General features: G+C 31.4%; 1 protein-coding gene across 1 annotated transcript; it reads right to left on the reverse strand.

The window, feature by feature from the left end:
* Nucleotides 1–956: 956 nt before the first annotated feature.
* Nucleotides 957–13,406, reverse strand: LOC139511327 (tolloid-like protein 2). Its single transcript, XM_071297969.1, has 8 exons — nt 13,282–13,406; nt 8,695–8,791; nt 7,083–7,204; nt 6,574–6,747; nt 6,062–6,152; nt 3,365–3,489; nt 2,615–2,974; nt 957–1,542 (listed from the first exon to the last, which is right to left on the reverse strand). Exons 1-8 carry the CDS (start codon nt 13,334–13,336, stop codon nt 1,472–1,474), a joined length of 1,095 nt encoding a protein of 364 aa, XP_071154070.1. The 5' UTR covers nt 13,337–13,406; the 3' UTR covers nt 957–1,471.
* Nucleotides 13,407–23,985: the final 10,579 nt, after the last annotated feature.

The following is a 23,985-nucleotide window of genomic DNA, read 5'->3' on the forward strand; positions in this document are numbered from 1 at the left end:
TATTTACGTTTTCATGAAAATCGGCACACATAATCTTCTCGCGTATGCAAACCAAATGTCATTTTAAAAGATAGGGGTCCATGAACTCGCTTTCAAGTTAAATAAGTTTGAAGGATAAATATCAGTCGAAAACTGAATCTTTTCCCGATAAGTCATAGTTTGACGTCGCGAATATAACAATTTACGTTAGCAACGTCATTACCTCCCCTGTAACTGTATCGTATGCCCTTAATATAAGATTATCACAGATAAAGGCAACAGTAGTAAACCGGTGTTTAAAAGTCATAAATCGATTGAGAGTAAAGAAATCAGGGTATGAAATTCAAACCGAGGGAAACACTCAACTAATAGTGGAATAGAATTACGGATTTGATTGTTGTAAGCTTACGCCCTTTTCTGAACAAAAGACTAATCACCAACGCTTGAAACAAATCATTAAAAAGGGCGAAGTTGAATAGTGTCAAGAACTCAAAATTGTGAAAGATGTTCCCAAAAACAGGTAACGTTAACGTTTTCCTGGGGCAGAAAGTCTTTGTGTTTTGAAAAATTTATAGTTTCATAAACAGTTATTTGATTATTTACTTGCTTTTTAATTTCATATGTATATTTATTTAAATATTTTTATCAAGTTTTATCAAGTGATTAGACATCATGCAATAGCTGATAGGTAATTAAATCTAATTTAACAAAATATCTTCTCAAAATTCTATATCTTACCCGGAAACTTTTGTAATTTAGAAATGTTTTTAATGAGAAAGAATAGACAAGACTGCTACCGGTATAAACAACACAAACGTTGGAATTTAAACAGCACAAAGAACACCACATATAGTGTAAGGAAGAGCAACACGTACCACTTTAAGTAAATAAACTAGGACATATAAAACATGTAAACTAACTTCAAAAACAACTGCCAAAACAGAAGGAAATGTCTTAGAACAGAAGAATACAATTATTTTGAAAAATAAGGTTCACGGCATAATAGAAACAAGAAAGAAAATATTTCATAGGTTTTGCTTCTGGCTATAATGAGATGAATGAAATTAACTACTAATAATTGGGTATTGCGAAAATGGCATATATATATATATACTAGTATATGAACAATGTTTGCATTTAGATACAATATTATCTCGAAATCATACAACAATAAATCGAAAAAAAAACAATCAAAAAGGAAGTAAAATAGTATATAATAATGATCATTATGTCATATATACAATATCAAACATTTACAATAGTTTATGATAATCATATAAATCAATGACTTAATTGATGAAACATATATGTTATATAACTTTTACAAAACAATAAACAGTTGCTCTTCTAAAACAACGGTTTTATGGACAAAGCATTTATGTTCCTTTCAGATTTTTTGTAGAAATCATTTGCTAGTGTAACATCTTGATCCTGCTGAGAAAGCAATGTTTTTTTCATTTATCAATGATGTAGACTTTGGTGGCGAAACTTTTCAAAACATCCAGTAGTATAGTAAAGGTGAAATCCAATTATCCCAGAATCCTGTATTTGGCATCTGTGGAACTGAACAAAAATATATATGTGTTACTAAAGACTCGTGTACAACAAAATAAACTTTATCTGGTGTAATAGTTATATTTTTTTTAAACAACACCAAGTTTGATTGAACAAACCGAACAGACGAAGGACTGTAAGCAAAGCATTTCACATATACACCTAAATTAACGTCACACTTGTGCTTGATCTATTATATGTTTGTTTCCCAAGCGCAATAAAGTAGAATTATATTATGAAAAATGAGATCAACTCTTTTCAAATACACCTGTTACAAGTTTGCCAATATTTTGACAGACCCATTGAAATCCATTGATGGCCTTCAGCTGTTTTCTGCTCTTTGGTCGGGTTTTTGTCTCTTTGACACATTCCCCATTTCAATTGTCAATTTTATAAGATATTGTAAGTGGTTAGACTTAGTGTACTTTATTTAAAATGCACATTTTTGTCTTTAGTCTGTCAAAAAATAATGTTTTTAACTTTTAAGTTGGAACCATAACACAATCGGTTGTCATTTTTTTTGCTTTCTAAATGTAATTTCAAATTGTGGTTAATGTTGCGTTTTAAATTCTTGGTTACATTATCCTCACATGCGTTCTCATGTTGGAAAAAAATCGTATCTTAGACATTTTTTTTTCTTCTGAAGAATCAAATATGAACAGAGTTTTAAACGCTTCATCGAAATAGCAATGATTAAGAATTAATTCCTTCGTGTCATGCTATACTAGTATGCTGATTTAATCATGGGTAGGAATTACATTTGTCAATATTTTACACTGAGCGTACGATATTTATGCGCTCAACTGGATTTACCAAGAATTTGTATAATTGTTAACACTTAAAGAGCTATATCTATAACCTAGAATAGTTATATGATGTGGTCAACTTTGCCAGACACAGAGAGTTAAAACCGTCAAATACTTCCATTATAATATCTAAATATATAGAAGAAGATTTTAAGAAATTAATTTAATAAATGATATCACGACAAAACCAAAGTACAGACTAATGAACTGATTTTATTCCCAGGTGACTTGCAGTATTAACATTCCAAGCTTATCTTATAGAAAAAATGTCTTACTCATTGGCGTTGTTGTAACCGGGGCTGCTGTAGGGAATGTAGGAAATGGGTCCACAGAGAGTGTTGTAAGATATGGGTCCACTACGACGTTTGGATTGAATCCATAGTCATAATAGTAATAATCTGTAAGCGGCTTGTTTTCTGGCCACCAATAATCCCAGTATTGAGGTGGGATAGTTACTTGTGCTGTAGTGGCATCCGTTATGACATCAGTGGTGGTTGTTACAAGTACAGATTTATACCCAATCAGAAATCCAGCTCTTCTATTCTTTGAATCAGTTTTAAAGGTAATGCTTATAGATTCACCAACAATCTGTTTTCTGTTCCATTCTCTACGATCACATAATACTGTACTGGAATCTGAAAACAAAATAATAACAATTTGTGAACGATAAATTCCAAAATAGTTTGTTTCTGATATTTTAATTGGCTAAGAGGCTCTTTCCAGACGTTACAACGTTACTTACTTGATTATCAATATTTCTAAACACCAAACAATAACATAATTTTGTAGATTAATTTTGTAGATTATGTAGAAATTGTATAAAAGAAAATTAAAGATCTCTAAATATTCAGACAAAGGCATATATTTAGTATACTGGACTTTTAAGTCAAGAAAATCACTTAAAACCATTTTGCTTTACTTATGAATCATAGCAAATCTACGACTACTGTAGTAATAATTTATATTTGTACGACTATTCAAGTAAACATACAATGATGTTACGGTCATACTCAGTAACAACTAACCATTTGTAGTTATATGTAACCGGTGATAAGAACAATTATCATTTTGGTCAACGTCCAGCAAATACACAACTAACTGTACAGAATTTGTTCCGTTTACTGTTATATTCCAGCTACAATCATTATTCCTGTTGAAAATATAAGATTTATAAAGATGATTAGATTCGAAATTCGTGAATTGATATCACGTATTTGAAATGTTTAACCCTTGATCATTAGTTAGCTAATGTTCTTATGGCATATGTTATTTACATGTCCATGTGAGTGGTGATGGTTATTTTAAACAACAAGTTATCGACTTACCATTAGTCGCGTCACTGTTTGTGATATTGTGTGGTGTCTATCGTCGATAGATGTGTGTTGTTGTTCTGCGGTTTCCATGTTATGTCGATCATGACGTTTATATTGTTTGTTTGTGTATTTATCTGTGGTTAATGTTTAAGAAATAATTCATGGAAGCCATAGATTGTTGGAAATTTACACATGACCTGGGTCGTGATATTCGAATTTTATCCTGAGCGTTAACGAGGGATAAAATTAACGAATATCACGGCCCAGGCCATGTGTAAATTTCAAACAATCTATGGCTTCCATGAATTATTTCGATTCTCATAGGACAAATACAGTCATTAAAAAACTGATGCGAGGGTTGGTATGCTGTGTATGTGGCTGTTCTTTTTTACTCCCTGTTAGATAAAGCTCAAATATCTTTATAAATATGTAACTTGCGTAGGTTATTTCGAGAATAACTGCTAGAAAAAACTTTTTAATTATTTAAGTTCTCAAACCCTACATTTGTCATTTTTAATTTACATGTTTTTCTCGTAAGCTTCCGTCAAATCAAAAGTTGACATTTTGTAACTAAGGAGCCGCCATGTTGACTTGCTGAAATGGGTAAATATGCGAATAATGCATTAGAATAGAAAATAAAACAAAAACCTACCTAAAAAAATCAGTTTTATTACAATATCATACGAATTCCGATGGTTCACGTAACAGAAAACTTCCAAGTTTAGCGGTTTCATTTGTATGACGTCATGTTTTGAAATGACTTAAATGCGCCAAAAAGATTAATAGACTTTCGCGGAATTTTATTTAATGTTTATTTTGTTGATTTCTCCGAGCTCTTGTGCATTACTTCTTTTTATTATGCATACGAATAAGAATAAAAGTTATTTTGTCTTTTTTAATTGCACTTTTTAAAACAATAAAATCGGCAAAAGATCTGCAAATAGGTTCCAATACATGTAGATTTACGTAGGAAGTATATTGTAACAGCCATTATTATGCATATCTCTGAGTCTGCGCTAAGTATATTTTATCGGGAATTTTATCACAGTGTCGTTTACAAAGCCAAAGAAGCACGTCATATTAGAATTTTGCGTATATTTGTACTTTTTTCTGTGACAAAGTGTTGTAAATTAAGCCATATTTGCCATGAAGAGATTTGGTTAGCCATTTAACCAGGTTTAACCCAACATTTTTTTCTTCAAATGTTCTGTCAGAAATATGGCCGATGTTATCAAACAGTTCGTTTCTATGTGTGTTAGTGTTTGTTTTTGTTGCACTTCAATGTTCCAGTTGTTCCCTTGTTTTCTTCTTATAATTGATGTGTTTCCCTCGGTTTTAGTTTGTAACCCGAAATTGGGGGCTTTTTCTCAATCGATTTATGACTTTTGAACAACGGTATACTACTGTTGCCTTTCGTAAATTAAACTGATACCCGTACAATGGACCAAATTCACAACATTACGCTGCATGATGAAAATGGCACTTTTGTTATCCAGTTTAAAAGACAGAGAGATACAAATAGTCCTTAAACACTACAGTACAATATAAAGGCACTTAGCAAATTTTAAAACAAATATAAAAAAAGTATTGAACGCATTTGCTCCAAAAGGTAGTTATAAATTCCACGACCAGCATTGATACTCGTTCATTGATCCGGTGATAAATCGTTAATTTCTGTCCAATATAAGTGTAGTTATATATTTCCTATATCTTATGCCGGATTTGTTTTCTCTCAATCGATTTAGGACTTTCAAACAGCGGTATACTACTGTTGCCTTTATTTATGCTCAGTTATCGACGTACGTGTACATACAATATACGTACATTGCTGAAAATATAAAATTTATTTGTATGGGCTTTAGAAACAGGACAAAAAGCGAGGCTCGCCGAGATGTTCTCCTGTTTGGTAGCGTGTACAAAAAAATTTCCAACAATAGACATATGATGTTTTAATCAACAAGAAATAGTCATATAACCGTTTGTTCAACATGATATTTGAGAAATCGTAGACTTTATTTGTACAAGTAAAGAAAAACTTTATGTGTGTAGATGTTATATATATTTATAGTGACTGATTGCAGGATAAAAAGTAAAAAGTTAAATTACAAAAATAAGGAAATTAGTCTGCTCTATCTTTGGCACAATAACTGTCCACTAAATACAAGTTGTTTCCTCACAGCTATTCAAAGACCAAATCATAACATGAATGAGGCCAAGAAACCTAGGTCTACAGCATATGGTCATCTTTGACAAAGATATTCCGTAAAACTCAACAAAGTCACGCTGATGAAAAAACTGCCGAAGCTAAATAAAGGCTTCCTTTTTAAATGTATATACAAAAAATTATGTGTAAAGTGTGTATATAGATTTGTTTGTGCCACAGAATAAATTGACAGATAAGTAACCTACAACGGATAGTCATCAGGAAATCTTGGACTGGTTATAAATTTCTCGGTTTCCTCAGCTAACAACTTCTGTGTTCTTTGGCAACCGGTGCCAGCTGAAATAAATGATTGGTTAAATTCTAAATCACATAAGCTATACATGATATTCTTATAGAATTAGAAGATTATTTTGTCAACCGCAGCATGGCATTAAAGTATCATTCAATTATAAATAATCACGTTATCTATTGAGAAAATGGTGACAATTATATATCTAAAAGTTCCTTAATTAGTATATGATATCACATCATATAAGCCATAAGGACTCGTAACTCATTTGCCTATCATGTTAATAAAGACATTGGTATATATTTGAGTATCTGATTCTCGTACAGGAATGTTCAAATTCATATGGTAATACCTTCACAAATTACTAAAGTCAATTCGACATTTGGACTTTCAAAAATTATCTTTTTCGTTATTTTAATGAAAGCTGCCACATGAATCTGGTTCAACGTAAACATTAACATCACTTACATGAATCGTGTGCTGGGAGAAACTTCATCATGAATCCAATCCCTGGGTCTGTTTCAAAATCCCCTGACTTAAACTCTACATATACCGCTCCAGTAATCAATATTGGTTTAGTTGTATTGATGTCGGTTTTGCAATCAAATTCATCAAACACTGTTAAACCAGACGAACTTTCACCTTAAAAAGAAGAAATGTACCATGAAATATTAATTGTATATGAATATCGATAACATCTTATTTTGTACCCATGATTACATTCAATAAAAGAAAATTATTTCGTTACAGCAACATAATTTACTTTGTCTTAACACACACATATGGTTTAGAATCTTTATGTAAAAATTTCCTGATAACCGTAAAAAAAATATGCCTTAAAATGTTATTGAAATAACTACTTTCTAGGGCTTCATTAAAGTTATAATACAACAAATGGAAGTTTTTAACGACCTTGACTGGCTATACAGCCCTTGCACGGTCGGCTAAAAAAAAAGTTATAATGATAAAACGTATACCTATATATACTCTCACATAGTCACGTGGGCACTTCATTTGCCATACATCTATCTGTAATAGTATTTTCATGTCAGCTGGTGTGTCTGCTACAGTTTTGATAATCCACGAACATGTAGTGTTCCTACAAAATACACCATTTTGCTAGTACATCTTGTGCACATCAAAAATATTACTCCTAGATGCAGTTAATAACTAGCGAATGAGAATATTATGTAATATGAGTATCTTGATTTTAAAATACGGTGGGAAATTTCACGCAAATTTTTAACCTCAAACGAAATAATACTTAAAACTCACGTGAACTGATTTCACACGAGTTTCACAAGAATCTAATGTGAAACTCACGCAAAATTCATGTGAATTTCTAAATATAGTTATTCAAATAACATCTAAATTTTCGAATAAAAACATAAATAGTACCAATGCATCTTCTTGCAAACTTTATGTGAGATTGAGTGAAAATTTTCAAAATGGATTCATGTGAAAATCAATTCACGTGAAATTCATGAGTAATTTTCACACGAGTTTCACGTATACGATCGTTTAATTAAACGATTTCATGCGAGATTCATGTAAAATTCACGTGAGTAAAATTTGCCGGTGTAGATAAAATGACATGGTTTACTTTTTATAAATTGTTACTTGGATGGAGAGTTGTCTCGTTGGCACTCATACCACCTATATCTATATAATTCATAGTGTAGTTTAAATATCGATTGACTTTGTCCGAACGATACAAATGTATGTGTCGATTGTTTCTCGATAATGTGTAAGTGCTTCGATTGTTTCCACGATAAAAATGTAAGAATTTCTATTATTGCATAGCAATAAAATATTTCCCACAGAAAGTCACCAAAAGTTAGCGTGCAATAAATTCCAATATTGCACTAGTGCAATAAATCTTCAAAATTCATGATGTCATCAACGACAAAATCTTAGTTTAAACCAATGTTTACTTTCGAATATTATAATGCTATACAATAAAACGGTTAGTGCATAAATATTGGGAAATATTTTCCCTCGTAGAACATATATTGCACTCGCAAGCTCGTGCAATATAAAATTCTACTCGGGACAATATTCCTCAATATTCATGCAATAACCCCATATTGTTTCGACGATGAGTTTCGATTGTTTCCACGATATGAATGTACAATACATGATAGAGTTTCGATCGTTTCTATAATTGATTGATTGATTGATGTTTGCTTTACGCCACCTTAGCGCAAAAAAAAAAATATCACGGAGATGATTCCCACGATAAGAATATAAGAGTTTCGATTGTATGCGGGATAAGTATGGGATAGCATCTATTGTTTCAAAGAACACTGTGTAAATGTTTCAAATGTTCCCAAGATTAGAATGTACGCTTCCGGCTGAGGGATTTTATCGCTGCATTGAAGACCCATTCGTGACCTTTGGCTAGTTTCTGCTCTTTGGTCGGGTTACTATCTTTGACACATTCTCCATTTCCATTCTCAATTTTACATATATGTTCACATCACCGACAGACAAACATTATAATTATAATCTGAAAAAAATGATTAGGGGTCAAAATCAAAATGTAATGAAAAAGAAAATCTTTTGTAAAACTTTTACATTAGTACTCACGCTTCATATGAACCATTGTAAAAGCCTGGCGACGTTATAATAGTTGGCTGGAATGATTTAAGTGTAACTGGAAGTCTGTCTCCGCATTGACAATGCCCTGTATCATGAAAAATAATAATGTTATTAGTATCGGATAATATAAATGGATATTGAAAAAGTGAAATATTTGAAAATGATGTTACCTTTACCTCAAAGTAAAAACCATGAATAGTTTTTGTCTTTTGTCATTTCGTGGATATGTTTGGTTTTTTTTTCTTTAATTAATATGGTTCATAATACTTATGATGCGAAATTACACTAGGAATATATCAATGATGATAATAAATTGCATGATGTTTATCGTCCGAGAATTTTATCTCAAAGATGATGCTGAACGTCACATGAGTACCGTCTGTACTTCAATTAAGAAAGGGAATTGGTTTATAACCATGATAACATCAGGAAAACATCATAGCAACCTTCAAAAATTTGTATTTCTTCTTCTAAAGAATGAGGTTAAAACATTTAAATACCAAAACAGATTAATTTTATCTTTGTTCTCAATGTCGATTTATTTCAAACTAAAAAACAGTGATGGTGGTCTCATTTACAAAAGCCACACGAGGGATTTCACTTATATAACGACGCTTCCCATTGAGGGGAATTTGACTTCAGTCGGGTTTTTGCTGGGTTCGTGTTACTATTTTCTAATTTTTTTGTTGTGAAAATGGGGTGGTTTTTTTTCGTTTGCCTTTCTTTGGCGATGGTTGTGGACTTTTTTTCGACATGAGATTGATGATTGTGATAGACCCTTGATATAATCTTATTTTTTGTTTGTTTTAAAAATGGCGGTATTTTTAAGTTATTGGCAATATTAAAATCGTGTTGAAACTATGAGTCGTCTAATAGTTATACATGGCTTTAATGTATGGAAAACTTATGGAGAGGCATTAAAATGAAACTCTTCAATGAAACACGCTTTTTTTCCATGGTGTTACAATTAATTTATATCAAGGTTGTCTTATAAAAATGCCCATCGGGTATCTGTAGCCTCTCTTTGACAATCGTCTATGTACAATTTTCTTCTTAATTCGAAATTGACACTTACAACAAAATTTGCTCAAAATCACACCTATTCACTCTATATATACAATTGTATATGTGAAACTTTATGGTACTAAAATATGTCCGAACCTTCACATTAAAGTGAAAATGACATGTAATATGACTACTTTCTTTCGCTATTTGACAATATAGGTCATCATGGAGAAATCTATTATTGTATGTCATGTAATAAAATGTTAGGTCAATCTTGGTATAACTAGGGTTTAAAACGCTATAATACTGTTCATTTATCATTGTAATTCTCATAAACACTTCTTTGACATAAAATATCAAGAAAATATGATTTACTTTCGTTTCAGCAATTGAAGGAACAAAACGATCACCTTTGATCTGAAATAACATATATTTTACATGGATCAGGCCCTCGATGAAGCTTTACAATTTATCATAATTTGGTCAAACATATTTTTATTAATTATGTTTTTCATTGGCAGTTTTTGTATATTCCAGACCAGATAAAACTGGTTTTAAGTAATGAAGATATTCCAGAAATAAGTATTTATATATTTGATCAATTGTAGAAAAATCATGAAAATAAGTGTCAACTATCATAATATTTATGCAGTTATCAAAAATGTACTTCCGACAATATTTCAAAGAGATGTATTTTGAATGTTCTTGTAGTAACTATGTTTTTAAATGTCAAAATGTTGTCACAAAAATTAGAAAACTAAATCTTTGCAAACGGATTGGAAATAGTTATTCTTACGATGCGACATTATTTAAATGAAAAAAATAAATAAGAAATAATTGATGCAAGCTATACTTTATTGTAGTTTCAACATGGGTAGGCATTATATTCGTGATTATTTTTTCCCGAGCGATAGTGAGGGCTAAAATAACACGAATATGAATGATCTTTATTCTCATAAACCAAATACATAGTTACAGAGAAGATATTACAATAATATATATTACATATATAAGATATAGCATGTGTGAAATACAAATTAATATGATAAATATTTACACCAATGATAAATAAACACATAGTTGTATTGACCAAGAGGATTGACTTTCACAGAAATAGATTTAATAAATCTACAAAGTTTCTCAAGCTCAACAATATTTTGGGTTGAACATACTTGTTTGAATTTGATAACATTTATATTTTTATTACAATATTGTGGTAAGTATTTGCATCTTTCATCTTTGAAATAATTACATGACATGATATAATGGTATTCATCACCAATGTCAGCTGAGGCGCAAAGGTGACACAATCTTTCAGATTCCTACCCATGTTAAAACTACAATTAGGTATAGCTTGCATCAATTATTTCGATTCTGAATAGGACAATTAACTTAAAGGTAATTTCTATGTCCGATAAGTATAAGTGCAAAAGCGTTTGTGTAGGCTCTTCCATGAACCTCCCTTTTTGTTTGTAAAGAAGCAAACGGCTGGTACTGTGAGGGAGGGGGGAAGAGTTTGAACAGCCAGCATGAAATGTTGTCGTATCTAGGTAAAATATGTCAATTTCGGAATGCAACACATTAGTCATAATAAATAAATAAGTAACATCATGTGCACCATTTAAGAGTTTGAAAGTGTTTTAAAGTTAAGGAAATATATTAAGTGCATGATAATTTGTTAAATTCATTATTCTGAATAAGTCAATATACGCATGTACAAACACATTTTATTGGATTTAGAGAATGGGTTTGTTCACAAAGCGAAAGAAGCACTTCATATTAGAATTCTTCTTAGTGCGTTAGTGCGTTTTTCTGAATTTTTATTTACCTGGAGCTCTGAACCAATGATTTATAAGTAGTTCAATCCAAAAGTAGCTTAATTCCCAAAAGAAACAGGCAAATAATAACCACAGCCACCAAAGGCAAGAAAATGTATATATTTTTAAATACCATTTCTTGCGTTTTACGCCAAATTCATCTTATAACCTGATAGAGTATCACTTAGTTTGACAATGATCATTCATATTATCAAATTTTTCAACAGATAATCATTTATATGTGATGCGCTTTTCTTTATTAACCTTCACCGAGAACGCTCAGACCCCAAAAAAAATCCCAAGTATATGAGAACATTACGTGAGGATTTTGTTTAACCAAAAGGAACATAGAAAGAAGCGACAGATCCTCCATAGGCCAACTTTTCATCTGGAAGTTAGAACCTTAGTATATAAAAAAATATTAATTTATCAGCAAATAATTCAAGAAAGGTATGTCATAAATGATAGGAGCCATATTTGAAAATCCTATAAAAACCCTTGTTATTTGTTCATTGTTTTTGAAAGAAAAAGGTTGCCAAATGTATGAAAAGTATAGAGAAAAATAATTTCCCGCTAAATTTTCAATGGCATAACTTTTATCCCAAAAAAAAAGCAAACGCTCCCATCATTTTGTTTTTTAGTTTCTCTATTTATATACTAATCTATCAATTTCAAAAAAAAACTTGTTCAAGTTGTTGTTTAGAAACAGAGTAGCGAACATCCTTAATAAACAATGATAGATACTAACTGGCACACATAATCAATAACACTTACTCATTAATTATGCATTCTATATTGAAAATATATCAATATGAGGAAATAAATGTTTGGCAGTTTATAATTTCAGAAGTGTACGCATATTATTTTATGGTCTTTGTTATTGTCTAAGTAAGCCCTTTGTTTGTTTCAGTATATATTAGAGTTTTTTTTTTCTTTTCCGTTGTTCTAGCAAAAATTTAAGCTAATAGATATGATACTTTAGCAATCCAGCAAAAAAGAAGTGGACGCTTAAGAATCAAAGAAAACTATGGCCCGATTTTTCAGCGTTTCAGCGTTGAATAAAAAATTAGCAACAGATGAGAAGCATAACACAAAAGATCAAAAACATGCTGTATAGCAAGCTATAGAAGAGTCCGACATGACAACTTTATATAAACAATTCAACTGAGATTTACGTTGAAAACAACACGGACAACATATAAGATATACATCAACCAACTACAACCATTGAATTACAGTCTCCTTACTTAAATTAAGACTGACATGTGAAGTATGCGGCCTGGTTAACATACGTGTTCGTGTTCAACTCTCCTCCGCGGCTAACCTGGGATACAGTGGTAATAGTTCAAAACATGAACACAAACAAATATCCGTTTGAACAGAATTGACTCATCAGATGGGCACTAAGCAGAACAAGAAGAACTAATAAAAACACAAAAACGCAATATAATTAAAGTATTGATCTCTGATTACGTTATACTACATATTATAACGTAATCAGAGATCAATATTTTAATTAGATTGACAAAAACGCCATAAATCTATATTTATAACATAAATCTACTACTAATTGGTAGCTCAAGCCAATTCCAACATGTTTTTTTCCCCCAGACCCAAATTATAATCAGTGCAAAACCAATGGTTTATGTCTGTTATAGTCGGGAATAACGACAACAATACTAGAAACCCCATTAAAAACAAAGACCTATATTTTAGTCTTTTGTGCAATTTTGAAATGAATAGTTCAACTTACCTTCGTATACAAATATTCCTAAAATCAAACCGAAAAAAAGTGATACTGTAGGCATGATGTTAACACGTACTGATGGTTCAACTGACAGAATCCCAGGTAAGATTAGATTCAGTGTCCGTTACTTTTGTGTTTGTAGGTGAATTATTTTTTGGTTAATATCGGTTATGACAGGTTATTTATTGTACATGTTTGGTATTGTTGTCACTTATATGTATATCATATATAAGTGAGATCATTTTCTTCTGTTTTATCAAAAGTTTTTGTGGCAATACTTATGCAGCTTTTTCCCGGTAATCATGTCGGCGGTGTGAATATTTATTAATTTTGTGATTTTGATTCTCGGGGAATTGTGATATATCAACAAACTAAATCGTAGTTAAGCTTCATAGTTTTGTTCATGATAGATTTAAAAAAAAATGTTTTCATTTTTTCTGTTTACTCTTGTTGAAACAGTCCTGGCAATAATAAATCTTGTCTTTCGGATTACATTGTCTTCAATTGATTCCTAGATATAACACTGAACTTGCTCACATGGTTATTTGTTCGCTTGCTTGCTTGCTCTACAAATTGATTGATTGATTAGTTGATTGTTTCTTGATATCTTGTTTCTTTGCTTGCATGATTGATTGATTGATTGATTGATTGATTGATTGATTGATTGATTGATTGATTGATTGATTGATTGATTGATAAATGAATACGAATATTTTATTCTCATAAACATAAATAGTTACAGAGAAATTAGTATACAATTATAATACAATAATGGTGCATGCGTAAATAAATATGGAAAAAGACAGTTCATTTAATTGTGTATGTTAAACACAATTTAACTAACCAGGAGGGACGACAATTGATAATACATGTTTAATGAATCTTGCTAGTTTTTCTAATACAATAATATCAGTTGATGAGAATAACTGATTAAATTTTGCAGTATTTGCATTTTTTTGACAATATTTCGGTAACAATTTCTTTCTTTCTGAACTAAAAAAGTTACAAACTAAAATATAATGGTACTCATCACCTATTTCATTTGAGTTACATATAATGCATGTTCTTTCGTCTCTTTGAATTTTATGCCATCTGCCCGATTCAATTGGCAAACGATGACAGCCACATCTGAATTTACATAAATAATACATAAGATATGAGGGTAATAACGACAAATAACGTTCAAAACAGAATTCATTCTTAAATATTCTATAACAAATTGTGTTACTTGAATTAAAAATGTCAGACGACCATTCTTGCTTAAATTGGTCTTTTAGTCTAAGTTCTACACAGTTTTCTATCCATTCTGTAGAAAAACTGAGACTGGGATCTCCATACATTTGATAGACCACAGTTATCAAAAATGCTTTTAACAAATTTCAACCATTTGCTTTCAAAGCCATAATTCTCAAAATATACAAACAGCAATTTGTAAAGAATTGAGGAGATTTTTTCCTCTTCACCATTAACTAATCTACACCAAAATTTTATCATTCGCATTTTAACTGTAAGCGAGATCTGAAATCGTCCGAGTTCTCCATAAATAATGCTATTTGGCGTTGTCTGCTTTAGGTTTAATATGATCTTGCAAAAACACAAGTGTACTTTTTCTAAAACATCTAAATTTTCAAAACCCCAGATCTCTGAACTGTAAAGTAATACTGGTAAAATGGCTTTATCGAACATATCTAATTGACATTCAATTGATAAATTATGTCTTCGGCATTTTTTTAATAAACTATACATTGCTTTTGTTCCTTGGTCTCTTAAATATTTTCTTGTGGTTAAAAAAGATCCACTTCTTGCAAAAAATACACCAAGATACTTGTAGTCTTTGACAATTTCTATTTCTTTATTACAAAAATAATTTTTTTCTTTTTCTGAAATTCTTCCTCTAGAAAATATAAGAATTTTTGTTTTTTCAATATTAACTTTCAGTTTCCAATTTTCACAATAATTTGAAAACGTATCCAACATAAACTGTAAATCCTTGCTTGATTCTGATAACAAAATAGTATCGTCTGCATATAAAAACAATAGAATTTTAAGACAGATCGTTAACTCATTTTCAATATCGCAACTGATAGATTCTAGCCCTTTTATATTATGTTCTTCTAAATATGATTGAAGACCATTAAGATACAATGAAAAAAGTACAGGAGATAGATTTTCACCTTGTCTAACTCCTAGTTCACACTTAAAAAACCCTGAACATTCGTCATTATGTCTAATATATGATTTTATACCTTCATACATATTTTGAATAATACGTAAAAATCTACCATTTACATTATTTTGCTAAAGTTTAAAAAATAACGAATTTCTATGAACAAAGTCGAAAGCCTTCTCAAAGTCCACAAATGCACAATGGAGTTTTTTCTTTTTAAAACGCAATAGCTCAAATAAAGAATATAAAGAAAAAATGTGGTCATTTGTAGAAACACCACTTCTAAAACCAACTTGGTTTTGATGTAATAACATGTATTCATCAAGATAATTATTTAATCTAGTGTTCAATACCGAGGTAAATATGATTCACAAATAAAACATACAATTTGCTCTCTTGCTTGCTTACTTTCTTAATTGATTATTTGATTGATAATTTGCTAGTAGGCTAGCTTGATTGATTGATTAATTGATTGATTGGTTGGTTGATTGATTGATTGAACTACAAGAATTGAATGCTTCTTTTTGTAATTTTACACGGTTGTACAAACGTTGATCGTGCTAAAAAAAAATTAATAACGCGTTTCCATGGCTCATACAAAATGTGTATCGGTTTTTTCTATTATTTATTCGACGCTTCATGACATAATCACTTCTGATATTGATAGCAACATTCTGTCTGTTCCCTGAAATATTGTAATGTATTATTTCAGTCCATAAAAGGTGTTACTCGAACATGTTATTGTATCATGCTACTGACAGTTGATAAATTTGTATTTTTATTTATTATTAGTTATTAGAAAACTTATGATCTAAACAGGATATTCTTCCGAGTGATTAAATGTGTAATACTTAATATTATAACCTTTAGTCCACGAACCTATTACACGACTTCTCCACATAATGATCTTAATGTTGTTTATTTGACACACAAAAACGTTAGATATAATACATTTTACATGTTCCTAGGTCTTGTTGACAATTATTTTTCAATTAAAGTAAATCCTAAGAATTTTGTTTACAAGATCCTGGTAAACATCATCTTTCACTTGTAATAAAATAATGTCATGTGATTAATTCTACTAGTTTTTTGACATGTAAAGTCATAATCTTATTTATTAAGTATTTCCTATCTATTTTCGAGATGTTGTGTAATATGATTATCTAGTTAAGAAATCACTGTACTTATCCGGATTGGTTCACTCTTTCACAATCCCAATTAGTCATTTTTTCAAAGGTTCTTGAGAAAACGAAACCACGTCTGACAATAAGCAATATTTTGACAGCCAAATGAATAATTTAGTTAAGTATACAAATTTTCTTAATCATTGAAAAATCTAGTTTCTTTTTGTATAAGGCATACTAGTATATAAAAGGTTTGAAAGTTTTAGAAAAGCAGTCATCACTGACACAAATGCACCCAATAATTTAAAAACAAAAGTCATCAATGAAAATGATTTCAAAAGAAAACTCATCAAACAACCTCTTTGCTGAAGATACATTTTTGAGGACGTTGTTTTCATTAACCAACTTAAAGGCAGATACATGGTATACCACCATCTTGGATTGTACAATCACAGTACAAAATCGGTCTAGTTATTTGTCCAAATCTGCAAATTTTGAGACAGATTTGCAATTTAATGGTTAGAATGTTTATTTATATAAGAAAAATCTGGTTTAATTGTATTATCCAAAATATTTAAAAAAAAATAACCTTTTCTTTTGTTTTTAGAATCATTTTTTTCAAATGAGCCATTTAAGGGGAGATCACTCTTTCAGTAAAAAAGTTACCCCCTTTTTTCTTTTTATTTTCTTAATACATGTAATAAAACCTATCTTCTCAAAATTTATTTCAAAATTCTATCTCATAGATTTTTTTTTATGTACACAAATGTGTGTTTTCATTAACAATCTAATCAAATCAAGGCAATTTTCAACGACTCATAGCTTGAAAAATAGCACGGTGACCCATACTTTTTATCATATTTTTGAAAAAAGCATAGTAAAATCTTCATTTTGGCAAATTATAAGAAAATTCTGTCTCAAAAAGTATATACTTATGATCTACCTTAAAGTCTCGTGAACAATCACCCCATAGCTACCGCGAACCTAATGAAGAGCGATAATCTCATATGCATTTAGATAAAATTATGCATGAAAATATACGTACTTTTATTTGGTATCATTTCAAAATATCATTGAAGTAGTTCATAAAAGTATGCAGTCCATGCTACAGAAAATGTTGCATCAAGATAAAGTAATTAAGATCCTTCAATTTCTCAAATCTGGAACATATTGCTTGATTGCATTTTTTTTTTGTATCTTTTCTGATTTTTAAATTCCAATGCAATCGCGGAGTATTTGCAAATTAAGTGTTTTTAAAAAAACAATTAAATTACAGCTGTTTTACTGAAACCTCAGTATGATGCTAGCAATAGGACAGCAAGTCAGTACTCGTCTGGCATGTATATGTTGACAATTTTTTGTGTTTCGGACACAAAAGTAGAAAAACAGGTGCTCCACAGGGCGCAGCTTTATACGACACCCGAGGTCGAACCCTGAACAGTAGGGGCAATTATGGACACAACATTCAAGCTTGATACAGCTCTGAATTTGGATTGTGATCAAATTCTTGACATAATATGAGTTTCTGACACAAAACAAATGTCAAGATCTTACAGACCTATTATGCAATATTGTACAATTAAAGATTTCTTCTTCAAACTTTTCAAATATTTGGAATTTGAGAAATTTGGAAAAAAATTGAAAACTACTACCACCCCCCTTTTGTTTGCAATAAGTCAAAAACCTGACATTTCTTTATACATTATTTACAAGTAGTGTAAGGGATGTTAATCCGAACATATCAAACATTCAATTTGTACTATGTTAACTGTTTTTGAATTACCTCCCTTTCACTGCTTTTAAATTGTCTTAAGGGAGTTCGCTTCTCAGTTTCAAAATAATTAACTTTTCATAAGACTAGTATATATTGATAAAGGATTTATAAAGGAACCAAAAGAGCCAAAAAAAAATATATAGGTCAACGTGCATTTGTAAAAGATATTAGCCATTGAAATTTTGGCGGGAAAATGTTTTCTCTCGACTTTTCATAGCATTATCATTGACAAGTTAAGAAGTTCTCAAAAACTATTAAAAAATAAGTAAAATTTTATAAGACTTTTACAGATGACTCATAATTATACATGTAAAAGATTTATAAAAAGAAAAATGGGGGTCAATGGGCAAATTTTATTAAGGCATTCAAATGGATAAAACCAGAGGATTCTGAAAACCCCCTAAAGTCATTACTAACCTTCCTTTAGTGGTATTGAACCTTCTGGTAAAAATTTATAGGGATTCATTCCCTTAATTTAAAGTTATTGTCCGAAAAACCTAGTTTTCCCCTCTCTTTTTTTGTCCCCAATTTCGCCATTTTTCGCACCTAATTCCAAAATATTTTGAACCATAACACCCCAAAGTCATTAGTAACCATCCCTTCATGGTATGGAAACTTGTGGTATAATTTCAGAGAGATTCATACACTTAAACACAAGTTATTGTTTGAAAACTACAAAAATGCTTATTTTGGGCTCCCTTTTTGGTCCCAAATTTCTAAACTATTGGGACCATAACCCCCAAAATCAACCCCAACCTTCCTTTAGTGGTATTAAAGCTCCTGGTAAAAATTTATAGAGATCCATAAAGAGGTAAAACAACGAAAAAACTGGATACTAAATGTTCTAATAAATGGACAAATCTTTGATATCAGATGTCAATTTCTAAGTTGAAAGACGTTGAAAGTTTCTTTGAAAACTGAACATCTGAAGCCAAGACACTTTAACATTTGAAAATTAACTGCTTGCAAGGACCTCATGGCGTACCAGCCTCTAAAACAATACAGTCAGTTCATTTGCTTCGAACAATGTTGGAGTCTCTTTCCGAGCAAATTACTGGTATATAATCAACATACTTGGAGAAAGTTGATTTTAATTCAGCTCTTACGTTAGTTAATGAACAATTGCACAATATGTTGCGGTTAACCACAGAAACACCATCAGGTCTTGACTGTGCAAGGGATTTTCTCAAAGGTGTCGTTGAGTGTGTTAAGAGAGTATTGCTTTGTGAATATCATTATTTCACATCAAAGAAAACGTCAGGGTATGAGAGTCCAAAACAGTATCTATCCCTTGTACAGTTTCCAAAGTTTCAACGTGACAAGCCGTCCAGTATCTCTAAAGAAGACGTGAAACTAGTGTTTGAATTTAGGGAGAGATATGGAAAAGGAGTACGACAGCGAAGCGTAAGAGCCGATACAACGAAGTTTAATGCAGGTACGCTGCCTCTCAACATGTACCAAAACAATATCCCACCTAAATATGCATCGATAGATTTTTGATTTTAAACATATTTTATTCATTAAGATATGAAAAGGATTGAGCAACAGGCACATCCTATAAAAGCTCTCTCCATATTACATGTACAAGGTATAATTCAATTATAACAACTGTATTTAAAATAATGCAATAAAGTGCAACATGCATGCTACTTTTGAGCACACACGAGCAAATATATGTTTACAGTGTTGCTTACTAAATGCAAAGTATATATAAGAATATATGAAATTACTCATCATTTATTCAAGAACCTTGAAACATGCAAATATCCTTTATAAGTCATTAGCAATATATATATGTTGTGTACAAAGTTATCATTTTGTACAAATTATAATTTGTACAAAATAAATGTACAAATTATAATTTGTATTTTGACTTTGTACAAATTGTAACTTGTACAAAAAGTGCCTGTACAAATTACAATTTGTACAAAAATCGACTAAAATTCACTTATAACTTGTACAATAATTTATAGTATGGATTGTGTTATAAAAAAATAATTGATACACACTATAGAACCTTATAAACCTTATTTACAAAATGCAAAAACACCCAGAGACAGCAAATGTAATTGGTACATGCATGCCAGTTAATTATTATAGCCGAAAAGAAATTGGCCCCTGTGACAATTCTGATAGAATAATAGAAAATGGCCTCATTGAAAATTCTGATAGTATAATAGAAATTGGCCCCACTCAGAATTCTGATAGTATTTTTGAAATTGGCCTCAGAGAAAATTCTGATAATATATATATATATATATAAATGTCTAAGAATATAACTTAAACACGCTAAAGATCCACATTAAAACGTTCTTTTAGATGTTAAATAGAAATACGCAATATTTCGCTAAACAAATTAGCTTCATCGGGCGTGTGCATCTCTCAAGGTGAAATTGGATGCATGACAAAAATATTTTTGTAGTACACATGTTCCCTATGATATGATCTTTCTAATTTTAATGTCAAATTAAAGTATTGACCCCAATTTCATGGTCCACTAAACAAAGAAAAGATAGTGTGAAGTTCAGGTTAAAGTTTTTGGTCAAGGTAGTTTTTGATGAAGTTGAAGTCCAATCAACTTGAAAATTAGTACACATGTTCCCTATGATATGATCTTTTTAATTTTAATGTCAAATTAAAGTATTGACCCCAATTTCATGGTCCACTGAACAAAGAAAAAGATAGTGTGAAGCTCAGGTTAAAGTTTTTGGTCAAGGTAGTTTTTGATGAAGTTGAAGTCCAATCAACTTGAAAATTAGTACACATGTTTACTATGATATGATCTTTCTAATTTTAATGCCAAATTAAAGTATTGACCCCAATTTCACGGTCCAGTGAACATGTAAAATGATAGTGCGAGTGGGGGATTCGTGTACTATGGACACATTCTTGTTTTTTAACAAAATTCAAGTGTACGCCCGGGCGTTTTGACGTAAACGTAGCTACGCGCCTGCGCACAATTGATCAATTGCAAAGTTCAAATGAACCCGCCGGACCAGTGTTAGACTCTATTTAATTTGATTAAAATGATTTGGTGGCGGTCATGTTGGATGACTAGTTGTCTCTCGGAAGTCTCACTGAACGTGTTTTTGAAACTGACGAAGTGTGCAAAGCGATTATGTATAAAGACGAAGTGTGCAAAGCGATTATGTATAAAGAGAATGATGGCCTTGAATTTCATAAAGACATGCAAAGAGATATACCACTTAATTGTATATTAGAAAGTGTAATACCCCCTTTGTTACCTGGTCAGGTTGTATATACATTAGATGAGAAGATTTACAATAGGCTGACCAGCTCTCTTCTGGCTGATACAATGACGATCAATGAAAAAGTTAGCGAGACGTTTAAGGAAGAGGAATTTGTACTGAGCTGTGAAAGGACGAGACGTAGTAGAACTGTTAAAAAAACAAGACACTTGATGGATTTCTATTGATTCTGTACATATAATGTTATATTTTATAGCAAAACTTAGAAAAATATTTAAGGCCAGATATATGTACACCGGTTCATTGGTTTTCTTGTCTTATGCCTTCACATGTGGGAATCTGTTTCCTCTAAGTATTTGGCGATCTTCTATAAATTTAAAAAGAAGGGATGCTGACAATATCAAAGAGATACTTTTCCAGGTCACCTTAAAATATTTACGTTATCCAATTGACCATACAAAGTAAGGTGTTTTCGAGGACAGGGAAAAATAGAGATGACACAATAAAAAACTATGTCTAATTTCATGATCCTCATACATGACCATACATATCAAAAACGAGTTTCTTGACATTGGGGCATGCACAATGCACCATTGACAACATTCCAACATTGTGTATTAATTTGCGTACCAGTCGGAGGCAGGCCTTGTTCGTAAAATCAGTATATGCTTTAATAAAGACTTATGTCACCTATATATGGTCATATATTAATTCAAATTTGTGTTAAAATCGATTGATCTGAAAAAAGACAGTTGTTAAGGTGGGAGATGGAAGCAGAGGGGCGGGAGAAAGGAGAAAGGCACCTCCTTTCCACCACCTCACCCATTGGTTTCCGTCGGCTGTTTTCTGTTTTTTGGTCGGGTTGTTGTCTCTTCGACACATTCCCTATTTCCATTCTCAATTTTATTGTTAAATATTTCTATTTTGTCGCACTTTTAAGTAAACTAAAGTCCTGGTATACTTACCGGATGAATAGAGCATTACAATTTCGACTGGCGTTGATGGCTTTACAAGCTGCGCCATCCAGACGTGATACATCAAATATGTTGAGGGATAAACAATAAAAATCAACCGACGGGATGAATCGGACACGGACTGACATTTAGGACAAAAATATTACAGAATGACCTCATAATTTAGCAGTTAATTAAATAGGTTTCGGAGATTTCTTAAATCAGTAAAACACACACACACAAAAGTGGTGTGAAAATGTCATTATAATCACTGTGAAAGGTAAAATAATATGAAATCATTTACACGAATGTTGAAGTTAACGAGCATTTGTGAATGAAATGTAGTTGATGTCAATTAATGTTCTTTATGAACATGATGAAACAAGAAACCATTTACTGGGTGGGTTACACCAATTAAAAATTGTTAAATGTGTTACTGTTTGCTATGCCGATAACTGTAAACTGTTATTTCTTTAGAACAATAAATTGCAATTAAATAAAATACCACATGCGTTTCAAACCTAAAAAACATTTATTTTTACAGTATAAAACCTGTGACTATTATACTTACTATACTATTAGGGAGCTACCATTTGATTTTTAGGGGGGGGGGGGGGGGGGGCTAGGATGAAAAATTGTGTCCTGCCTTTTTTTTAGTTGTAATCTCTGTCCTGCCTTTTTATTTTTCAGGCTATTCGGTCCTGCCTTTTTTTTTCTTAGCTTATCTTGACTTTTTTACAATTGTCATCCTGCCTTTTTTTTTTTTGCCAAGTTACTCATCCTGCCTTTTTTTTTTACTCAAAATCCTGTCCTGCCTTTTTTTCAAATTTCATCCTAGCATATTGTTATGCATTTACTTTTCTACATTGGCTAGAGGTATAGGGGAGGGTTGAGATCTCATAAACATGTTTAACCCCGCCGCGTTGTTGTGCCTGTCCTAAGTTAGGAGCCTCTGGCCTTTGCTCGTCATGTATTATTTTTAATTTTAGTTTCTTGTGTATAATTTGGAGCTGAGTATGGCGTTCATTATCACTGAACTACTAGTATATATATTTATTTAGGGGCCAGCTGAAGGACGCCTCCGGGTGCGGGAATTTCTCGCTGCATTGAAGACCTATTGGTGACCTTCTGCTGTTGTCTGTTCTATGGTCGGGTTGTTGAGTCCGAATATTTGACACTAATTCCAGAACCTCACCTAAGTACGGATTCTTAATTCAGATGACAGCTCCCGAAAATAGTTTTTTTTATAGATGATGTCTTGTCACATATCCCTGTGAACTTCCGAGTCAAATTAAGGCTGTGACTATTAGTATAATAGTCCCAGATTAAGGATACTACCGAAACTAAAAGGTCCATTTCATATTTTGATTAATTTTCTCGGTATTGACACATATGGAAGACCGTCTCAACTAAAACCGATAAAAAAAATAATGATTTCAACTTGTAAAATTGTAAACGTTTCTAAATTTCTCAATAGAAACAC

The sequence above is a fragment of the Mytilus edulis genome, chromosome 2 (genome assembly GCF_963676685.1).
Source record: "Mytilus edulis chromosome 2, xbMytEdul2.2, whole genome shotgun sequence".
Classification (NCBI taxonomy): Eukaryota; Metazoa; Mollusca; class Bivalvia; order Mytilida; family Mytilidae; genus Mytilus; species Mytilus edulis.